At 40.7% G+C, this 24,006-nt stretch overlaps 1 protein-coding gene across 1 annotated transcript in view; it reads right to left on the minus strand.

Annotated features, from left to right (window-relative positions):
• Positions 1–5,825: 5,825 nt before the first annotated feature.
• Positions 5,826–24,006, minus strand: part of PLCXD2 (phosphatidylinositol specific phospholipase C X domain containing 2) — a 28,105-nt gene continuing 9,924 nt past the window's right edge. Inside the window, exons 2-4 of the mRNA XM_063127619.1 lie at positions 12,542–13,002; positions 10,380–10,621; positions 5,826–6,511 (exon numbers count right to left, since the gene is read on the minus strand). Of these exons, the coding sequence (XP_062983689.1) occupies positions 6,361–6,511; positions 10,380–10,621; positions 12,542–13,002 (854 nt within the window). The 3' untranslated portion in view covers positions 5,826–6,360. The remainder of the gene's footprint in view (positions 6,512–10,379; positions 10,622–12,541; positions 13,003–24,006) is intronic.

The raw sequence follows: 24,006 nt of genomic DNA on the forward strand, positions 1-24,006 counted from the left end.
CCTTAACTTTGAACCAATAAAACTCAATTGTTCCTCCTGGTTAATTTTGGTTTGGTTCCTTAGGGAAAAACATATACATGCATCTATGATTTACATACACACATAAAAATAAAGGTGAGAAGAACCATTTTTAAAAACAACCACCACCACTGATAACATTGGCTTTGCTACCCCATGTGCTGACTTGAAGCAGCAGAACTTTTAAGGACAGGGAGACCACTGTAGGGTTTCCTGTCATGGTTCTGCTACATAATAGATACTGCAGGTAAAACCACATAATTTTTGCAAAAGAAACATGGAATTCTGGAGTGCCTTACCTTATGTCAAACTGCAAGCAAAGCATTATTTTATTATTGTACTGATCCCAGAGAGATAGAAAAAATATTTGTGTCTGAGCCACTTAAATACATTTCTTGGGCCATTTCTACACTTGCCATTTTTCCCAGGATCATCCCAGGATTATCCCTGTGCATGCAAATGACACACAGGGGATCCCTCCATTTGCCTGGGATAATCCTTAGGTATAGAAAGGGCCTTGGAGAAAGGTAACAGTACCAAGACAATGTGGGTTATTTCACACTGGTCCTACTTCCCTCAGTGGTAGAAGTCCAGGGACAGTGCAACCTGTATCTGGTTCCCTGTCGCTGGAGACTTATGGGGTCTTTGTGATACCTGCAGAGCATACTGGAAGCGAATAGACTCCTAAAGCAGAAACACACTTGCTAAGCACACATCAGGTTCCCAAAGAAGGACCCTGCACCCTAAGATGCTTCATTTTTAGCCAAACCAAAGCTCTTTGCCCCACCCACTCTGCATCTGCTTGCTTCCAAACGTTTCTAGCAGATTTTCTGTCCCAGCCTCTGGGACATAAAAAATAACTCAAGCCCTTTTGTCAAGTCCCTGATCAGCCATACTATAGCGATAAGCATCTTGCTGGCTGTACGAGTGCTTAAAATTGCACCAAGATCCAAGACCTGCTATGCTAGGCACTGCACAAGACATAATGTTGATTCTAGTTCATGAAAACATTTCATATAGTCCACAGTAATACCAAATATAAGTATTTACACAGCCTATGAAGTAATTAACAGAAAAATAAGTTAACAATTTTAAAAAAATGCCACAAGGTATCCACAACTTCTAAATTGCACAAGAAAAATCCCAGCCTTAAGTTTGTAAGAGTTGCAATAATCCTGACAGAATTGACCTCCTTAGTTTGTGCCCTTACTTTTGTTTCTGAAACATCTTCCTCATGACCCCATAATAAAGCCATATCACATGAGCTGCAAGCAACCCAAGTTACTGGCCCTCGTTGCACAAATCTCTGAGTGCAGCATCACTGAAAAAGTTGCTGGTGTAGAAGATGACCTTCCACATGGTTTAGGTAAATTTTATTCATGCCAGTGCACTCAGCACACAAAGGCCCTTTCTACAGCAATCACCCGTACTGGGAGAGAGGGGGGAGGATCTTGCGATGTTCGGCTCACGAAACCCTCCCCTTTGTCCACACGCGTGCGTGACATCCCAGGAAGAAGGAGGGATGTCGGGCCCACCATTTTCTTTTCTTTTTTTTAACAGAGGATGAGCACACTTGCGCTCCAACAAAAAGGTGAGTACCAAACCCACCCCGCTCCTGCCCGCCACCATCGATGGGCATGGAGCGCCTGAAGAGTTGTGTCCTGTGCCCGCCTCCTCATGTTTACTCGCGAGGAGGTGGGATGAAGCTGGAACAGGCGCCCACACACCTCCCGTGGTCTCGGGATGATCCGGTTTCCCCAGGGATTATTTATCCTTGGGAAAACCTGTGCTTGTCCCCTTTGCCCTCGAAGTCCCTGTGCATCATTTGGACACACAGGGACTCAGCCATGACCAGCCCGGATTTTCTGGCTGGTGTAGAAACAGCCAAAGGAGCTGCTTCACACAAATGGTTTGCTATGCAGATCTACACCTGCACAGTTGCATAACAAACAAGAACTCATCTGGATTCTGCATTTGTGAATCAGGCTTAAAATCTTATCTCTGAAAAGGTAGACAGTTCTCCAAAGGACACTAATTCAGTTACAGAAATCAAACAGATTGGGTCCTTCATAACCGAGAAACAGCCTCCTTTTTATGTCCAGTTGCTATGTTGACAAACACCTCCAACACCTGCTTTATACGTCATCAATTTCAAATGATATGGACAACGAGTGACTTTCACAGTGGCACTTTCACTATTATAGAAGCCCTTCCTCTAGAAACCTGACACAACCTGAATGCACATTTTGATCTCAACATAAAGTTACCATAGAAAGAATTCTATCACACCACTTGATTCATCCCAGTGTAATGAGATCTGCTATTTAACACAGAGACAACTTTAATTTGCCACCCAATTTCTTTAGATGGTGAATATGTGTCACTTCTCAACCATGCTGAGGAGGCATTCAAAATAAATATTCACCATGCACAATTGATTCTGAAAGAATTGCCATGTGGTGACTTTTACCATGTGAAAAAAGGTTAAATGTGATGCAGCACCATAGGAACCCGGCTGTGTTTTAGTTGCCAAATCAAACAGCCAGGAAGTTTCTTATATTTATTTCTTTCACTTATTTTATATTTTAATTTTAAAATACATTTTTGCTCTTAATTTGCATGGTAGGGTTGAACACAAATTTCACTGAATACATAATAAATAAAATAAATATACAACCTTAATAACAGGCTGCTGTTCTATCAACATGCAAACTACTACATTTCTGATGTAACTTAACTCCACGTCAAAGCATATGTGTATACACAATCAAGAATCAGAGGTCCTCATCAGTTCTTATCTCAGCAATTACCTCTGCATACATAAATAGGGAATTCCAGGTAGTTTCAGTCACACTACTTTGATTCATTCACAAGTCACTGCATTTCTATGAAAAGGTGAATTCCACCAAAGAGATTATATCCCAAAATGAAAGACAGGCATAGCAGAGGTTTGACTCAGGTCTGACTCTTTCAAACTCTGATTCATTTTTGAATAGCATAAACAAGTTAGATGCTGAACAGGGCACAAAAGTTGTTTATCCCAGGAGAACTTGCGCAACTGTGAAAACAGTAGGTTTATGCACAGAAAGCTCTACCCACTTCGGAGGCCAATTTGGAGCTTCTGAATCAGCCCCGATCAGCCTTGACCCGGAGTGAGATTCAGAGGTCCGAATTACTTGGACATCCAACAAGCCAGGCCCTGGACATCTGCAAGCCAGGCCCCCTGCCGTACAGGACCCTACCCCACCCCAAGTCCCCTACCGCTTACCTGGACCTGCCGTTAGTGCCCACAGCCATACAGGCCTCTTCAAGGGAGTTGCCATTTTAAAAATGGTGACTCTCTTGAAGAGGTCCATACAGCTGCAGGTGATCACAATGGGTCCAGGTAAGGAGCAGGGGGCTCACACGGCGGGGTCCAGATTGGTCTGAATTTCTCCAAAGCACTTCAGATCCAATCTGAAATGCTCTGGTCCAGAGCCGATCCGCTTTGGTTCCGGACCGATTCAGTCCAAATCAGTCCACTTCGGCTTGGAATTTGGATCAGGAGCCAAAGGGGTGCACAGCCCTAGCAAACAGTTCCCCATCAGCCTCACAATTCCACCTCCTTCCACATACTAATGTGGACTCACTAGAAATAAACCTCATAATCTAAGCACTTGTCCGAGATCACCGCCAATTCTTTTCTTTGCCAATGGCAAAACCACCAAATATTCTCATAGTCCTCCAGTGCTAACACTTTAATATCAGAGCAATGTCCTTAGTCCTAGTATTCAGTGCTACACTGCATGCTCACAAACATAAACAAAACATTTTGCTAAATCAGTAAAAGAAAACAGTAAACTATTCTGTTCAAATAAATGCAGAGCAGGAACGGAGAAAGGAAAAGAAAGAAAGAAAGAAAGAAAGACACCTGAAGAGCTTAAATCACTTAAAACTCTATGTAAGCCCATTGATTCCATCTTGAGGTAGGTTCATACAGTAACAAATTCCAGGCTCTGTACAGACCTGTGTTAGCTAGCCCTTTACAGAGGCGTGCAAATACTGCCTTCACTTGTCGTTCACGCCCGCTGACATGGTTCATAGCATGAGGAATGGGCATGATACAAAACTCAAACCAACGGGTTTGGAGCCTGGCTTTTAAAAATAAATAAATGGGGAGGTCACCTGCCTCTTTTGCAAGCCTGAGACCTGAAGCTGACATTCCTTTCGGCAAACCTGTTTCTCCCCTGAAGCTCCATCAAAATAATGCAATACAAATGGATAAATCTAAACATTATCAATGCCAAATGAGGAACTTCGAAATAGAAAGTTAGCAAAATAAATGGTTCCCTTTCCATCATCAAGTTCACAATTATAAAAAACAAACATGATCACATACTATGCATATGTCTATGCAAACTGAAAACAAAGCAGCATCTATGCTAAATATTAGGTTATCAAAGCAACAGAGTCAGCAGCATTAGCAACACTTTGGGTGAAATATTGGAGGGGTGACTTTAACACACCTCCTGGCCCATAGAAACCTTTGCTCTCTGAACTAGCTGCTCTGCCCTATTTTATACTTCTTTGCATTAGGTCCTGGGGCCACACAATAAAAAAGCAAAATTTTTGCCAACAAAGAGCCAATTTTGACATTATGGTCTTTGGCCATGGAAGAATGCCCACAGGAGAATATACACATTGGGCCTGTTGAGACATCATGCTAAGCCACAGTGATTTGTGTTTTTGAGTTAACTATGGTGGCTTAGCGTGTTGTTTGTGTGTGGGTGAACCTCAACCACAATGGCTACTTTAACCACCCCTGGGTGCCACCCTCTGCAATGGGGTTAAAAGGTCACACAGTGGCTTTTTCATCTGTTGGGTTCCCCATGATTAGGGTTCTGGCAGCGCTCTAGCCAGCATGGACTTTCTCTATGGTTGAGATCGCTGCACGTTTGCTACAGCATCCAGAATGACCTGATTCCTGCTGTGGTGGCTGCTGGGATACATGGCTCCAAATTGAATTGGATGCATGGGTCACTCTTACAGCAGAAAAGGCTCACTCTCAGGAACTGCAAGACTAAGGATTACACACCCTCAGAGAAGGCCATACCTTCTGATCTGGGGATTATTTTTGGATTGGTAGGAGTTAAGTAAACAGCAATAAGATGCAACAGACAAACTCCTCTGACAGTAGCAAATTTGTTGCATTTCTTTATGAGGAGTAATTGAATGGTTCAGTCACACATGCTGCAAAACACACAACAGAATTACCTTCTCCCAGAGGAGGCTGGAAGCACAGAGATGCATAAATTCATTAATATAGGCTGCAATCTTGTGCAACTCAGACACAATTCTCATTGAGCTCAGTGGGACTTACAGGTAAATTAGTATAGGATTGTAGCCATAATCACTAGTCACTAGTGTAACTTGGCATTCGATTTGGGAATTATTCCATTAACATTTCCTACAAAATGTACAGGTTGCATTCTGGTATGCCATTTTTCACTGATAATCTTCCATTGTGAGACATTCTGCTGACACATTATGTCAGAATTGGCCCAGTGTTATACTGACATAGCCTCTCACTTCTCAGAAGTGGTTCTCCAAGATGCAACAAAACCTTTACAAAATAAATATTATTGCAATTAAAAGCACCCATCTTTATCCTCCATTACACTGAATTTACCAACTATCAAAATAAATTAAAATGCAAGTTCAAGTTTAAAAAAGGAGACTTGCTATAAATGATATAAACATTTATATCTTACAATGAACTATAAAAGAAAAATCATACACAGTAATAGATTTACGAAAGGTCACAATGAACAATAGAGATACTCTTTTTCCTTTTGTTTTTTAAAAAAGTGACCGAGGTAGCTTAACATACAGTACAATAGAAGGGAAAAGAGCAGCACATACATAGCCAAGAGAGGAAATCATTTGACTAGTCTGGTAAATTTGAGCTTAGAGATCAATAATTATACTTAGAGCTGGAGTCCTGGGTTTTGTAACAGCAGGATGCACACACTCAACAAGTCCACGGAGAGGCCTCTGCTAATTGTTTACATGTGTCGAAGTGTCCAGCCTCCAAGTCGGCCAGCCAGCATCACATCCTGTATTTCAGCAGATGTACGCGGAACAGCCATATGTGCAGAAAGCCAGGCTGCATAGGACCACTCAGAACTGTGCAGTCAAGTCAGCATGTGTGATTTTATGCTTCCATACTGTGTAAAAGAGCAAAATTGGTGTGTGGAGACTGGAGTCTTGAAATAAAGTTATTGATATGGCTGGATGATCTTTCCACGTTAAAACTGAGGCAAAGTAAACTTTGGATGAAATGGAAAAAAAAATTCCAAAAAGTCAGGATTTATTCTCTTCTAAAAGGAGGTCATTTAATGCAATTACGGTAGCTGCAAAGTCAACTAGCTCCACAAAGTCTGATGTAATGATGTTAACGCCCATGCTGCCTGGTTTCTGTGACTTCACCCAGTTCAGAATCAGAGGAAGATTTCTAAAGGGAAAAGAAAGGGAAAATGTAACGTAATCCTTCATTAAGCACATGAAGCACATTGCATCCTGTACATAATGGAAGGCAAAAGGAAGAGGGGCCGACCAAGGGCAAGATGGATGGATGATATTCTGGAGGTGACAGACTTGACCTTGGGGGAGCTGGGGGTGGCAACGGCCAACAGAAAGCTCTGGCGTCAGCTGGTCCATGAAGTCACGAAGAGTCGGAAACAACTGAACGAATAAACAACAAACACTGGACATTATGAATATAACATTCTATTTAATTAAAGATCACACTAGCTTGGATCCAGAGTTCTGTAAGTGGAGTGGAGCTCATGGAACAGGGTGCTCTCGGGTCTTTGTTCCCTATTCAGACTCTTGTCACTGCAGTGTCACTGAATTTTGGTGACTGGTGGAGGGCCACAAAAAAAAAAGTTGGTGGGGGCTGCATTCAGCTCACAGGCTGCATGTTAACCACCCCTGGTCTAAAGGAAGATCAGCACTCCTCGTTAAGGAGAAAAAGACAGAATAGCTGCACCATGACTTCTGAGTGGTAACAGCACATACTGCTTGTCTGGAACCACCCTAATTCTCTATTAAAGAGGCTGTACAACTAAGTTCTATCTATTAGCAAGTTTTGCAGCTATGGCTTACAAAAGTTCAACATGCACTTGTACCTCCCTCCTACTCCTCAAAACCTCCTTCCATGCAAGCTAAACGTTATTTGGGCCATAATGTACACATTTGGCTTGCATTTATAGGCACATTTTCAGCCAGCAATTTTCATCCAGACCGTAGGAGGGTGAGAATGAGGAATTACAGAACAAAAAGCTAAGCCAAAGAAATTATACTTGGCCAGTAGAAAGAGTACGCAATTTTTGCTCTTTGTAAAAACATATTTTTATATCACTTGTGACTGGGATGAGGGTGATAACCCCTAATTGCTTTTTTTTTTTAAAAAAAACCATTTTTGTTATTAAACACAATACACAGTTTTGTAAGACTTAAGATCAATTATCTCAAGCACATTTGCTCATGAGAAAGGGAAAACAGCACGTTAGCACCTTCTAGTGTCTTATTACTGTAGAACACCAATTTAGTGCTCTCCAGTTATAGCATATCCCAATACATCTAAAGAACACCAGGTTGGGGAAAGCTGTTGTGAAGCAAAACAACTTTGGAAAACAACAGTGGAGCATCATGGTGGTAAAGAGAATGACATTTCTATATTGAATATTCAAAAATCTATGTATAATTTTGCTTTTAAAATTAAGCATATGTCTAGTTGTTACAACTATAGTTAGTTACTTGATACACTAATACAACTGGCATTGTAAGCTCTAATAGGGTGACCATATGGAAAGGAGGACAGGGCTCCTGTATCTTTAACAGTTGTATAGAAATGGGAATTTCAGCAGGTGTCATCTGTACGTGTGCAGCTCCTGGTGAAATTCCCTCTTCATCACTCTAGAGTGACCAGATATAAAAGATGGCAGGACTCCTGCAGCTGTAGCTGTGGTGATGAAGAGGGAATTTCACCAGGTGCTGCATGCATTCAAATGACACCTGCTGATTCTATAGGTACGCTTTAGGGTGGATTCCTGCATTGAGCAGGGGGTTGGACTTGATGGACTTATAGACCCCTTCCAACTCTATTATTCTATGATTCTATGAAATTCCCTTTTCTATTCAACTATTAAAGATACAGGAGCCCTGTCCTCCTTTTCATATGGTCACCATAAGCTCCCATAGATTAACTGCTGTGATCAATTAAAGTATTAATTGGTTATCTTAAGTTTTATAAGTTAATTAAGGAATAAAATGAAAGCGATCACTAGACTATTGTTACCGTCATCTATCCATAAGTATGTAACATGTTCAGGAGAAAAGGGAGCTACATTACTTATTTTGGTCTGTAGGTGGCAGCAGCTTCCTGCAGTAACACCTTTTGTCTGAGCGCACAAGTAGAACACAGCCAGTTAAGTTTAAGTGCACCTATTTCAGTAAAATAAAACAAGGCATTTTGGCACAGAGCTGGAACCTCTGTCACCATCAGTATACCTTGACAGATTTTAGCTTTGATAGTGAAGCAACTTGATCAGATTCAATTTCTAAACAAAATTGATGCAAAATTATTTTAATTGTTGTGAAATGCTCAGAGAGGTTCAGCTATTGTGTGATAATGAAACATAAAAATTAAATTGATGAATAAATAAATGATCGACTTTTCTTTAGGGACAATATTCTCTATGGACTTCTCTTATTTGGTAAAAGATAGCCCCCCTACCCCCAGATTTAAGATTATGCAGGTGTGTGTGGGGGGGGGGGTGGAGAAGGAGTAAACAGGGATAAATTTCAGAAAATTAAGTTCGACTTCATTTCAGTTTATTAAGGTTCCCATCCTAAACACACCTCCTTAGAAGTAAGCCTCATTGAATTCAATGGGAATTAGTCCTGAGTTCTTTATTTATAAGTAAATAAGGAAAATTATTCATGAGGGAGACAGACAGAAAAAATGGTATTAACTCACAAAGTAAAAACTGAGGGCTCATCAAGCAGGATATTCCACTATGAAAGCAGTATGAAAGTGGTATATAAAAGGCAGGAGCCACACTACTACTTTAAAGCAGTATTGAAGTGCACTGTAGGATCTACACTACTGCTTTATAGTGGTAAACCCCAACTGTTGGGGCCCAGGACACATCTACACCAAGCAGGATATAATACTATGAAAGTGGTATGAAAGCAGTATATAGTATGTGTCAGTGGGCCCCAACAGTTGTCAGTGCACTTCAATACCACTACAAAGCAGTAGTGTGGCTCCTGCCTTTTATATACCACTTTCATACCACTTTTGTAGTGGAATATCTGCTTGGTGTAGATGAGTAGCTTGGTGTAGATTGAAGAAATGAACAAGAAACTACCCTCTTGATTAGTTAGGGTTTGTGTGTGTGAGAGAGAAAAGAATTTTAACAGATAAAAGTGTAAGGCAGAGAAAGAAGAAGAGGAGGAGGAGGAGGAGGAGGAGAGAAAAGGTAAAAGACAGCAAGAAAGAAAAAAGGAAGGAAGGAAGCCCAGAGGAAATAAGGAGTCACAGCTGCTGTAAATGGAAAAAATGATTGAGAAAACTGGACCAATGACAATAAGATATTGATTGGATAAAGATCTCGGATAAAATAGGGACACTGTCTAGCTAGGTGAGTTGGATTACTGGCTGTTTTGTTACCCTATCGCTCACATGGTTTTTGTGTCTGCTGTACATGTCTATATCCATTCAAATTTTAAAACGTTTTCCTATTCAGTTTTCCTTTAGTAAAATGTAAACATTGTTATTGGAAGCTTTGTGGAGTCTTCTTGTAGTTTTGGGGATCTCCACCCCACTTCTAACACCAACCCCCACCATTCCTAAGGTAGATAACTGAGACTCTGATGGTTTGATAGAAGCGGCCAGAGGGACAGAGAAAAATGTGAGATTTCCATCTGGTGGCAGCAGAAAAAGGAGTGTGGGTACACTATGTTGCTGTTTTCCCTTCCATAGGTAGAACAGACTATTGCCGGTCCGAGGCATCACCTGTAAAACACTGCTGGCAGCACAGCCATAATGGCAGAGATTTCTGTCTCTGGCCAATGAGAGGGATCTTCAGCCGACCTCCATTCATGGAGGGGGATAGTCACAGTTTCCTATGTCCTCCCAGGGAGCAGAGTATTGCACCCTCAGTCAATTTATAGACTAATTTGTTTAATCAGTTTATAAGCATTTGGGCACGAGGTATAGCCAATGTTCCTTGGTTATTATTATATGCATTGTCAAGTAATAATAATAACAGCAAATCAACAGGTTCCCAGAGAAAGCTAAATTGGGCACTTACCTGTGAACAAGTGTGTTTTTCAGGCCACGGATGAGATTCCGTGCAATAGTTTTGACCCTCGGTGTGAGAATAGCTTGAGAAACATGAAAAGTTCCATGTTTTGTTCGCTCCCCCAGGGTGGTCTCTAAGAACTGCAGCAGTTTATGTACATTGGTTGTGTTTGCCCATGGTGCTGGCATTTTATTCCCCGGCCACAGAAAGGGGTATACATCAAAGAGAGGATGGTGGTAGAAAATGAGAACCTGAAAAGAGAGAGTTCATGAGAAACCACTTCCCCAAACTGTTCTTTTTTCAGTTATATTCCTACTACCTACACTAAAATCACTCTCTATATATTGGCCAAGGGGATGATAGGAGAGCAATTCAATTGGTGTTACTTGGCCTGGTTGGCAACAAACCATAGTTTGTTAAACTCAAAAAAACTAGAAAGAGACCTCATGGCAGGTTATGAACTCTGTGTTTTTTGGGTTGTCATTATTTGTGAACCAGAACTGTGGGTTGTTCATAGATTGTTTTGCCAGGCTATAGAGGTGGCAGTCAAGACTAGTAAAAAACATCAGCTGCTCTACATGCCATTACTGAAATGCCGTGAAGACATTTGGGACACAGGTGGAGAGCGGGCAAAGGAGGAGGGAAACAAACAAGTCAGGGGTTGAGAAAATAAACCATGGTTTGTGCAATAGTCTGCCATACAAACTCTGGGTAGGGCAACAAACCATGGATAAACAAACTATGTGTGAAACAGGCCAGCATTTATATGAAACAGTCTAGCATGGAGGTTATAAGCACAGGGGTTAAAAGTATGAGCTGGGAAGGTTTTAATCCAAATCTTAGTAAAAGCTCAGAGCTCACCTAGAGCAGGCATGGACAGACTTCACACTCGTGGAATCTATTTCATTTTTTACAAGAATCCAGAGATCCAACAACCAGAGACAAATGCAAAATAGTGTTTTTTGGAGGGTGGGGGCAAAGACAGATGCAAAATGGTGACTCACACGGCAGAGGCAATTATTTGCTGCATAATTATTCCACCACCACCACCCTGCCATGAGTCTGCATATCCAAGTACAAATCTACATTCAACTTTCTACAGATCAGGGATTCTAAGACCAAACTCTAAAACTGTTCAGCAGAGCTGCATAAAGACCTGATCAAATACACCAAAATGACGCCCATATTCTACAGGTGAGAGAGAAAGCTGAGGGATAAGTGATTAATACAAGCTCATCAATGGTAGAAACATATGCTTTTACTTGCAGTTTGGGGCCATTGCTAGATGAGGGTTTAGCCCGGGCTGATACCCGGGCTCACCCCTGTGCGTCCAGATGACGCACAGGGGATCCCGGGGTCAGCCCGGGCTAAACCCTCCCTTGACCTGGGATAACCGGATCCGCTTGTGGCCCAGTATTTCCGCAGCCCCGGGCTGAACCCGGGGCTGCGGAAGGTCTAGCTGGTTCCACAACTTTTCCCCGGCTACGCAGCTTACTTGTGAGTAGCTGGGAGAAGCCATGCACTGGGCACAGCGCTCCATAGGATTGCTGTGCCCATCGGGCTGGGGGGGAATCGCGGGGGGGGGGTAGAGATGGGGGCTGGGGGGGGAAGAGCGGACCCAGCAGGAGAGATGGGAGGAAGAGCAGAGCCAGAGTGGGGAGATCAAGGCCGGGGGAGGGGCGCGGAGGGGGCATCGGACATGGCAAGTGGGGGGGCAGGCGAGCAAGCGGGTCCGTGCACACCCCTAATGTTTAAGTCTCCTGGTTTGGATATGAACCTGAATAAGCTGTATGTACAAATGAAGGCAGATTCATAATCATATCTATGAAATGTTTATAAAGTACATGTCTAAAAAGTGACAGCTACATATATCTGTCCTTCATATGCACTTTGCCTTGAAGGAGTAAGAGATGGCAGTATCTCATGAAAAAAGGAACTATTGCAGGAAGAAAGATTTTCAAGCTTAAATTCCACAGGACATGGTACGCAAATGGCACACTTTCAGAAGAGTAGCAGACACATTAAAGCCATTTATCTAAAACAGAAATCAAGCATACAGCCACTCAGTTGTTGCTCATTTGATACACATTAAGGCCATGCATTACAGTAGACTGATTATGTGTGTTGGGAAATTGGGTCCCAAATCCAGTAAAAGAGAAGCGTTTCCCTACCTGCTGCTCCTGTTCCCAGAGGCTTTGCAATGTCACACTTTCTACACATTCCTTTGTGCAGAGTCTTGATTCAAATACCTCTTGGATCCTGCTAATCAGGTACGCATGATGGTTGTTATCCATAGCATAAAAGTGGTTGAAATCCAGGAAGATTACTTCCTTAGGGTGATGTGTTAGGAAGGTGTTTATCTCCATCAGTCCATCCCATACTTTGATTCCAAACAAGCCATGTATGAAGTAGATTTCCTGTCCTGGTTCACCTGGTTTGGAAGATACACGGAGGTCAAAGTAGCGGATTCCACCTTCAAGCTGCTCCTTGAATGTTAGGTTTTGTGTCACTGACCATTTCTTCATTAGCTTCTTCACCAAAGAAATTTTAGCTATCCGTTTGATCGCTGTAGCTTGATCTGGCCCCACAGGAGATTTCTCATCAACCCAGTAGCTGAAGGAATCATGTGACCCTATAAAGAAGAAAGGCAACACTATTTTAATCTTACAGCTTTGAATTTATTGGGTTTCTTTATGGCAGCAGATTTTGGAAATCAGGATTCCATTCCTGTTCTTCTCGTATTAGTCTTAGGGCCAATTCATCTTGTTGGAAAACCAGATGAAGAAAGGGTAGGATGAATTTGGTTCAACATGAAGGGAACCAAGAGCCGTGGCTAGACCTGCCGATATCTTGAGGGTCGCCCCGGGATGATCCCTGTGCATCCACATGACACACAGGGGATCCCGGGAGCAGGCAGGGACGACCCCTCCCTTGCCTTGGGATATTGGCATAGCCTTTAATCCCACTTTTCCCCCGTGGTCTCGGGATGATCCTGAGACCGCAGGACATGTAGCCGGGCGTCGTAGTTTCGTCCCGGCTCCTTGCGAGTAACCGCAAGGAGCCAGGAACCCCGCACAGGGCACAGAGCTCCTAGGGAGCAGGGTGGGGGGAGCAGAAGGTTTTTTTTGTAAAAACAAACAAACACGTTTTATGCTTGACCGGTTGAGCACTCCTTCCCCTTTAAAAACAAAAACAAAATGTCAGATGTGAGATCCTCCTTGTCCCAGGATGTTGTGTATAGAGAGGGGGAGATCTCTCGATCATAAAATTGTGAGTTCCTTCCCCCTCCGTCGTGCTAGACCACTAGGTGTAGCCACGGCCTCCTTTTTTATTAAAACATTTATACCCAGCCTTTCCATAGCAAATGCCCAAGCTGGCTAAAATCATTCAAATAAATTTTAAAAAGATAGTAATAGATGCTAAAAACGAAAAGAGCCACAGATCAAATTCACTAAAACGTAATACAAAAAAATACATCAATGGTACAAATAATTTTAAAAAATCCTACACAACAACTACATGATCCAGCAGAGGAATTTCACACTGTGCATTTATTTATTTATTTTATTTTATTTATTACATTTATATACTGCCCCATAGCTGAAGCTTTCTGGGCAGTTTACAACAGTTAAAAATGATAAACATTAAAAAGTATACAAAATTTTAAAAAACCATCAGAAACCTAAAATCAACAGTATAAAAACAACAGTATCCATTTAAAAACAACAATTCTGGGGTCCATTAAAAACATACTTAATGTTGTTAAATGCTGTTAAAATGTTAAAATGCCTGGGAGAAGAGAAAAGTCTTGCCCTGGCGCCAAAAAGATAACAATGTTGGTGCCAGGCGAGCCTTAGATGATAATGGCATTTGTTTGTTTTTTGAGTTACATTTCTGGAACCCAGATTTTTTAAAAAACCAGATGCTCCAAACCTTGAATGAGACATTCCCCTTTTCCTTCTCTCGCACTTTCCAAACGTTTGCCAGCTTTTCCTCTAAGCAAATTTGCTGAAAGGGTCACCTAAGGAGGTGAGCAACTGACCAGCTCTTGTGTGTGTTCATTAAAAGAAAGTGGACATATTCACAAAAAGAAAAGAAACACACATTCTCAGTTTGCCATTGATGGATTCTCCCCCATCCACAGCAAAACATGTAAACAAAACCTTGTGTATCATGTTTCACTCTCAAAGACACATTCCTCTAAAAGTAGTTAGCAATATATTAGGGTCTGGGACATCTAACAATAAATTCCTATACTGCAATGTTAGAGAGTAATAAGCAATCTTTTTTTGCAGGCAGAACCTGTTATGGAAAGGTGGAAAACACATATTGACCTGGTTCACACAACAACCCATGGTGGACTCTTGGTGTTGTTTGTTTCAAAAAAAGTTTGCTGTGATATCTGAAGCTGGCACTATAGTTTCAGCATGGTTTGTTAACCACACACAAGCCTGAGAACATGGCTTGTTGTTCAGGGTGGCTTGTTTTCAGAGTAGCTTGTCATGATGTGAGAAGCTGGTACAATGGCTTGTACCAAAGAGGGTATTATTTATTTATTTATTTATTTATTTATTTGTTTATTTATTTATATAGCACCATCAATGTACAGAGATGCTAGGCAAGAGCGGCAGAGAACCTGACCACTTCCCTTGATGTCTTGCAGTCTCACTAGCTGTGCGTCAGTGTGGCAACACCTGTGTGCCCAATTCTCATTTGTGTGTGTGATTGATGCTTGGTCTGTGTGAACAGGAGAATTGTGCAAACTGAGCACTGACTGACTGTGAAATTTATGTAAATTTCCCCCAAATTTGCAGTCCATTTTCTTTTATTATTTTCCGGAATTGAACACATATTTAGTTGTATGGGGGGGAAACAAAGATTTCCCCCCCCATAGGGTAAAGTGTGAAAATGCAGGGGGTGTTTCCGGGGTGGGGTGGGGTTGTGCTTTTCAAAACTTTTTTAAAAAAACTTTTGGTGAGATTTGCACAAATGTACATTAACTAATGTGCTTCTGTGCAAATGCACATTAACTAATGCACATTAGTTAATATGAGTTTGCACAAATCTCCCCAAAAGTGGGGAAAAAGTTTAAAGGTGCAAATCCCCACAAAATCTGCATGTTCATGGTTTAGCCTATTTTTTTGGGGGGGGGGGATGTTCTGATATGAATAAATTTGCGTACAATTTTGGGAAGTAAAAAAAAGAAAAGAAAGATGCCTGACAATCCGTAAAATGCAGATGGAACAGATTTGACAAAGCACTTCACCAGTGTGGTCTAGTGGCTAAAGTGTTGGACTGGGAGTTGGGAGATCCGGGTTCCAGTTCCCACTCGGCCATGAAAACCTAGTGGGTAACTTGGGCCAGTCACAGCCTACCTCACAGATTTGCTGTTGTGAGGATAAAATGGAGAGGAGCAGAATTATGTACACCGCCTTGCGTTCCTTGGAGGAAAAAAGGCGGGATAGAAATGCAACAATAAATAAATAAAATAAAAGGACACTGGAATATGTGCCAGAAGTAGGCAGGAGAACCAAAGGTGAAACAAACCATAGCAAACCAAGGACACAAGATTGTCTAATGGTAGTAGCGTGGTTTACTGATGGATTAAACATCATGGTTTGTTTTCAGGTTGGCTTGTCATAATGTGAGAACTCGCCCATTGTTATGAGACTGGGGTTAGATGGGTGCCTTCCAACTTTGCAATTAGTTCCCAGTCATACAAAACTGAGGTTGGGCAAGTGTCTGCTAATGTGGTCAAACCAGTTTGACAGGAGATGCCTTTCTTTCCCACTCCCAGATAAGGAATGTTGTAATCTGTTGTCTATGTGAAGAACAGGGAGCAGTTTGGGTCATACAGAGCCAGAATGCTGGTTTTTGAATTCTGAAAAGTAACAGCACCTTGGGGTACTGGAGATCTGACTGGGAACCAATGGATTTTCCACCCTATTTGTTGGAATGGTAAAGCTCTGCCTCCACCTGTGCTCAACCTCTATATTTGTGAATAAACCAGATCTTATAAAAAGCCCCCAGTGATCTGCTTTCAAGGGGAACCAACAAAGCCCCAAGCAAGGTAGTGTTGAATTCCTGGAAATTCTCTACTCTCTCTAAAGATAGTTAGATGTAGATCCATAGGGAAATGACCTCCCTGGGCCTTCTACACAGTTGTCAGAACCAAACTATTGTCCCCTTTGTTTTAAAAAATATATAGATATTACCTAACAACTATTATTATTATTATTATTATTATTATTATTAATAATAATAATAATAATAATAATAATTTATATAGCACCATCAATGTACATGGTGCTGTACAGATTACACAGTAAATAGCAAGACCCTGCCGCATAGGCTTACAATCTAATAAAGTTGTAGTAAACAATAAGGAGGGAAAGAGAATGCAAACAGGCACAGGGAAGTGTAAACAGGCACTGGGTAGGGTGAAGCTAAACAGTATAGAGTCAGAACAAACTCAATATTTAAAAGCTATAGGGAACAGAAAGGTTTTTAGCTGAGTTTTGAAAGCTGTGATTGAGTTTGTAGTTCTCAAGCGTTCTGGAAGAGCATTCCAGGCGTAAGGGGCAGCAGAATGTGCAACAACTGTTAGAGAGCTCATGCTAGCAAGAAGTAATACTTACACTGACCTCAAATATATATTCAGCAGCAGCAGCCGTTTCCTATTTTTTTAAATAAACTTGTATCAGCTAAAACCTATGAAGGTTCTTCCATCTACAGAGAGTTATCAGTCACATGGCACTTGCTTTTTTTGGTATCCACCTCATGTGCATACTCTTCAAAAACAACATGTTTCCTGGCATGCCCAGTTTGAACTGCAAATGAGATTAAGGTCTTAAACGGATTAGCTTGCAAGGGCTATTGAATCCACCTGGATGCCCAAGGTCTGTACAAGTTAAATATCAGTGGGCCACATTCTGAGAATGCCAGCAATGATCAGCGTCATGAAAGATTATGCTCTACTAACTTCTTTGTTCAGTGCATTTTTAAAATATATGAATTTGTAAAAATGGATTCTTCAGATATACAATTCATTTCACACATTTGACCCTCAGAAACTGAACAAAAGTACAGATTGCAGCGGTAAAAGCTTCTTTAGCCTAAAGACATAAACAAATAAGAAGCTTTGCAAGACTGAATATTGTGACAGTCAGCTGGGTTGAGACCCTGTGAAAAAGAAAACCCCAAATAATGGGAATTAGTCATCCAGGGGGTGCTAAACCAGTGGTGGTTCATAACTAATGCATTCAAGAAAATGCACAAAAGTCATTAATGTACACGTGTGCTCAAAATGCAACATATTAATGGTAAGGAACCTATCCAGTACTGAGGGCCACTGTCTATTTGCATATTTCAAGTCATATAACTAATGAATCACTTATCATGCCATAGGAGTGGACTCAACAGACTCAACAGCACATCCTGCACCAAGGTTGAGTTGAATTAAATTCTCTGTACCTAAAAAGCATTCTTGGAAGAAGCTTGTGTAGACTTTCCTTCAAAGCTTTTAAGACAGACCCAGTGGAAGACCAATTCTAACCTCTTCCCATTAATTATAGCTCTTTGGTGCCAATTTCTAAACCATTCCACGTGCAAAATAGCATCTTCTAAGCCTCACTTTCCAAATTACTCATTAGGAAGTGCTAAAGTACCATACCACAATATAAACTAATGTATAGCACTGTCTCACTAAAGCATGATGTTTTATGCCATTCATTTACATGCAATTTGCCAGGAATAGGAGTCAAGCTAATAGGAATACTATTTCATGGGCGTTTCTTTAATTACTTTAGAAGACTCTACTTGGCCAATTGGGTGAGTCATGAGGTTCCAATAAAAATTAAACCACAGCTTCTTTGCTAAATAGATTTTTGCCTTATAACCACAAGTATAGTCGAAAATAAAAGAGAGAGGCAATGCACAGCTACAGGGGGGTAATTAATATGGATTTATTCTGATATTTCGTCATCTCTATGACAAAACCTGAATACTTTGAGGAAAAGCTAGAGGACATATACCCACATAAATTTTCATTTATCCCAAGACGCCATTCATTTTATTACAGAAAGTTACTGTGTAGATGCATTTTTTATCTTATCATTTAGTGCCACAGCTCAATCATTTTAACACGAAGAAAAAAGTTCCTGCTGAATGGGTTCAATGTAAATTCAGATTCACTATCACTACCCGTCCACAACACTATAGTTATATACATATAATATGATCAATGATAATGGAATGAAACAGTATTAGCTACCAATCAGAGCACACAGTTAAGTACCAAGATTTCCAGGCCCTTGCTATGACTCTAAGTACCTCCAGTGTGAAGCGAGACTAATCCGTTACACGTATCTAGGTTTTTCTATGTGTAATCTACCTAATTCATTACACTGGGGGAGGGGAGGAAGTGAAATTTAAATCCACAGAAGCTTTTTAGAGTCAGCTGATTCTAGTGCCTCATGCAGACTGACAGTCAAATAATAATAATAATAATAATAATAATAATAATAATAATATACAGTAATTACAAATCTGACACATTTGTTAAAATGCTTTACTTAGGACACAATCTGTCTAAAAATGTCCTAAAACTCCCAGTATGTCCCGGTCAGCCATGCTGAGAGTTGTAGGAGGTTTTCTCCCCGTCTATACATGCATAGGATTCCACACACGAGGCCTTTGGGATAGTTGCTTCAGCCTTCCTGCAGTTTGTGCCATACATGTCTTTTAGATTGTAAGCCTGTGGGCAGGGACTGTCAAGAAATACTTTTGTAAGCCGCCATGAGAGCCTTTTTTGGCTGAATGGCGGCATAAAAATACTTAAATAAATAAATAAATAAATAAATAACTTCTTTTCCTTCCCCATCAGTCCAGGAAACATATCACAATGCCCATTCCACTTCCTGCTTCTCTTCACAGGCTCCTCTGTTCCCACCATGCAGCCAAAATGTTAAAAGGCAAAGGCATGTATCTACAGCATCCTCAGAAATTATTCCTGTGTTTTTGTATTATTATTATTATTATTATTTATACAACAATACAATGTAAAACAATACCACGTAATACATAATAATACAAAGTAAACAATTTGTTAAACATATATTCTAACTTAATTCTCCTAACATAATCATAATTAACATAAATGTGCTCCCTCCAACCATGGAATCTTATTCATATTTCCAAAATCTCATTACTTCTTCTGGGGGTGTTTTCCCTCTCCCCTTTAATAATACAAATTCTAAAAACTGTTTCCATATTCCTTCAAAATCATTCGTTTTTATCATCCTCTTCTAACTTTTATGTTACATGTTAGTTTATCATTAATAGCAATATCCCATATTTCTTTGTACCAATCTTCTATATGACAATTCCCTTGAACCTTCCAGTTCCTAGATATCATTAATCTGGCTGCTGTTAACAAATTCGTTATCAATTCTTTTGTCTCTTGATTACAATTCAATTCTCCATACACTGATAACAATGCCACTATAGGTGTCTCTTCAATCTCCATTCCTAATTTTTTTTTATCTCTTTAAACACCATTTTCCATAATTTTTGTACAAATTCACATTCCCACCACATATGTAAATATGTTCCTTTCTCTTGACAACCTCTCCAGCATGTTGCTGAATTCATCTTATTTATTTTATTTTATTTTACAGGGGTTAGGTACCACCTCCAGACAAGCTTGTAATAATTTTCTTTTATCTTCACAGACATATTTCTCAACACTCATTGTTTCCTGTGTTTTTCTAAAGCTATGTAATGAACTCATTATGATGTCCCAATTCACATGCACACTACAATTTGGACAAGCCTGCAATAGATTATTTTCAACACATTTGCTTCAGAAGCAGAACGGGCACTACTATACAGGAGGGACAACTTGTCTAACATCAGAAAACTTTGTCAGTCCTGTGTGGTAACAACCTTGGAATGAAAGTTATTTTGATCCTAGGGGGCTACCCTACTTAATATGCAACTGTGATTTCACAACAACACCATGCACTTTTAAAACACCATAAGCTAGAAATAAAGGGTGGGGACTCAGTCTGGAAAATATCTTCATTTGTTCATAATTGATGTTCCACTGAAAAACGTCATTAAAAACTAACTCAGGTCACTTAAATAAAATGTAGCTTTGTGTTATTTCCTGAATTCCTGTCTGCGAGCTTTGCAATGTGCTAGCACAGAAGTAAAGTTGACCTAGTTGGAAATGTACCTAGCAAAAGCTCATGGGGCTTGAGAATTCAGGTCATTAACAGGGCAGATTAGCATCTTAAAACCAGCTTTCACATACACGATAACTGGCCAGCTCTTTTTGCTAGGGGTTAGAGGCTGTAAATATTATGCTGACAAATGATTGGCACAATTGAACTAACTTGACAAGCATGCTCATTTCATAGAGTTCTATTAAAGGCCTTATCAGATCCAGCAAAGCCATTAATAACTTATTCTTTTTAGGGGAAAGCTTTAATCTTATACAGTGGCACTTGGTTTCTTATAGGGAATTTACTGAATTTAGGATGGAGGAGATTCTTCCCCACTCGAGGGAAGTAAAGATTCTTCTGCCCTCATACTTCAAAGCACTTGAATGCTCTGCAGTTTTGCTATTTTAGGCCCTGTTCTTGTGGCCATTTCAGTGCATGATCGCCATGTGAAAAATGGTGCTCATCTCATCTCCCAGTTACATCCAGCACATGCCGAGCAAGTAACATGCACTTGCTGAATTTTGCTTTCAGTATGCCATCACTTAAATTCAGTTTGCAGAAGCCAGTATCAGCTTCTTCGGAGGCAATCCCTGCAGTAAGAACTTATGCACAAACCTACTCAATACACTCTTAGAAAGCTTGATTAGCTAGCATTCATATTTAAGTATAATTATTTTATTTGAACTGCAAGGGCAATGTCTTGTGGACTCATAATCATGCTGTTGCAGGAATTAAAGTCAGTGGGTTTTGGGGGTGGGTGGGGGTGGGGTCTTTTCTCTAGTTTTAGATCTCTGTGTTTTCTCATGGACATGACCTCTAAGGAAACAGATGGCCCAGCTTAGCTGCCTTTGCTCTAATTCAGAGAATCTCTTCATCAGACTGTTCCAGATTGGCCTTCATGGAGTTTCCATGTTACTGTAAAACTGCTGCTGTCCAATAACTCAGTATTGCTGAAGTAATCATCTGCATACTTTCTAGTTTGATGGAACTACAAAAAGTGGGTTTGCAGTGAGATAAGATCCCATACTGGAACTTTAACTACACCAAAGATTTTACAACCAGTTCTCATGCAATCCTTTGTACATTCATCTCTATGAATAGTAGCAGTATAATGTAAACTATGTCCCACGAGCATATCTCAACTGAACCCCTGCTCAAGTGGGTGTGTTGCTCACAGACCCCTCCCCAAAATGACAAAAGGTGTTTTAGACTTCCAAAACGTCTTCACTGAGATGCAGGGCCTTTACCTTATGCCTTTCAGAATTGGGAGGGAAAACACAGAATAAAAGCCAACCTCTGACATCTGTGATATAATATTAAAAGGCGCCTTCCTTTTATTCAACACTGGGTCTGTTCAGATGACACGCTAAGCGATAGTTAGTCCACTAACCCTTTTGCAGCAAATGGTTAGTGAGTATGCTTAAGCCGTGGCTATGTAACCAGCATGGTTGGGAATGGTTCACATGACACACTAAGTGATAATGTTTAGCTCAAGATGCTCAACCACTGTGATTTAGCGTGTCGTCTGAATAGGTTCATCTTAGCCTTAAAATTAACACTTAGCATGGATTCCCCTTCACCTGCTTTTCTGTTGAAAAATTATCAAGGTGCAGTGCAATTTCAGTGATATCTTATCTTGGGGCAGTGGAAAATTAGCAGTGAGCGCACACTTCAAATATGTCACGCTTGTCTAATCAATGTACATTTTCCCATCAGCGCCTCTCCACTGCAAGCTTTTCCTAACCACATTCTAGCTTCTCCCCGCTAACTCAGAATGCTTAAGGGAGTATAAGATACTCTAGGCAGCATTGACCAACAAGGGAATCTTGGAGGCACTGATGCTGAAAAATACATGAAGAACTCACTGATGGCACTTCCTCCTTGTTACTGCTTAGGGTGACCATATGAAAAGGAGGACAGGGCTCCTGTATCTTTAACAGTTGCATAAAAATGGAATTTCAGGAGGTTTTATTTGTATATATGGAAAACCTGGTGAAATTCCATCTTCATCACAACAGTTAAAGCTACAGGAGCTATGCTAGAGTGACCAGATTTAAAAGAGGGCAGGGTACCTGCAGCTTTAAATGTAGAGATGAAGAGGAAATTTCCCCAGGTTCCCCATATATACAAATGACACCTGCTGAAATTCCCTTTTCCATGCAACTGTTAAAGATACAAGAGCCCTGTCCTCCTTTTCATATGGTCACCCTATTACTGCTGCCACTAGAAGTTTGCCTGCTCAAGGAAATTGCTGAGACCTAGGCAGAGTCTTAAGAACTATAGAATAGTTTGGATTCCAAGATCCAAAGTTGGAAACAGTGCTGCGACCCCCCTCGCCCTCATCTACTGGGGATATGAAGATCACCTCCATCACTCCTCCCATCCAGTATAGGATGTCCGTAAGCCTCTGAGCTTATGGTCATCGCATAGGGTTGCACCCTAAGAGTTGCATCTAAACTGCATTATACTAAGTCAGGCTATTAGTCCATCTAGCTCAGTAATGTCTCCAGCAATGACTTTTCCAATCTTATCTGGAAATGGATTGAACCTGGGACCTTTTGCATGTGAAGGATGTGCTCTGCCACTGAGTTGTGGTCCTTTTCCAGGTGATATCTAGAGAATCTTATTGTCATATTACGCTTCTTTTTGCGTATGGATTTTTTAAAAAATACTCCACCTATGAAGCTTGGAAACAGCCTGTGTTATGCAATGGAGGATAAAGATTGATTTGTTCCAGCTAGTGAATGGTATCAATAATTATAGTTGCTGGATGCTAACATATCCTACTAGCTATCTCAGAAGAGACTTACATAATCTGATTGAAGGAGATCCACATAGTTGTTAGCCTATAATGGGCAATGCCTTTTAATGTCAGTCCCTGATTATCCCATCAGTACTGAACAAAATGCAACACACACATGGTGAGGAGATGAGATCTGGATCTCCGTATTTACATTCACAGAGTACAAAGGGCAGGTTGAAGGATATGTTGCCTTTACACACCTCATGCAAAAGAGGAGGCCATCAGGAAATGTTTCTCCTCCCCATTATCTACAAAGGTTGTGACACCATGATGCAAGCCTCTATGCAAAGGGAAGTATGATATACAGAGGAGCTTTCTTTCCGGCAAAAAAGGACTGCAAATAAATAAAATTGAAATACAAACTAAATAGTCCACAAACATAAAACACACAGCTATCCCAAACACATTTCAACTCATGGCAAGCCTGCCGTGTATATGTTTTGGAGGCAGTGCCTTTCTGAAAGCTTGTGCTGACTAAGGATTCGATTTATGGATACTTCAGTTACACTTTGGAAGTTATGGTCCAAATGGAATCACTGAGTTAATCAAAATCTTTTGTATTTGAGGCTAGAATGCTGTAAAAAATTCATCCCACTGAAGAAGACCC

The sequence above is a fragment of the Elgaria multicarinata genome, chromosome 5 (genome assembly GCF_023053635.1).
Source record: "Elgaria multicarinata webbii isolate HBS135686 ecotype San Diego chromosome 5, rElgMul1.1.pri, whole genome shotgun sequence".
In the NCBI taxonomy this organism is placed as follows: Eukaryota; Metazoa; Chordata; class Lepidosauria; order Squamata; family Anguidae; genus Elgaria; species Elgaria multicarinata.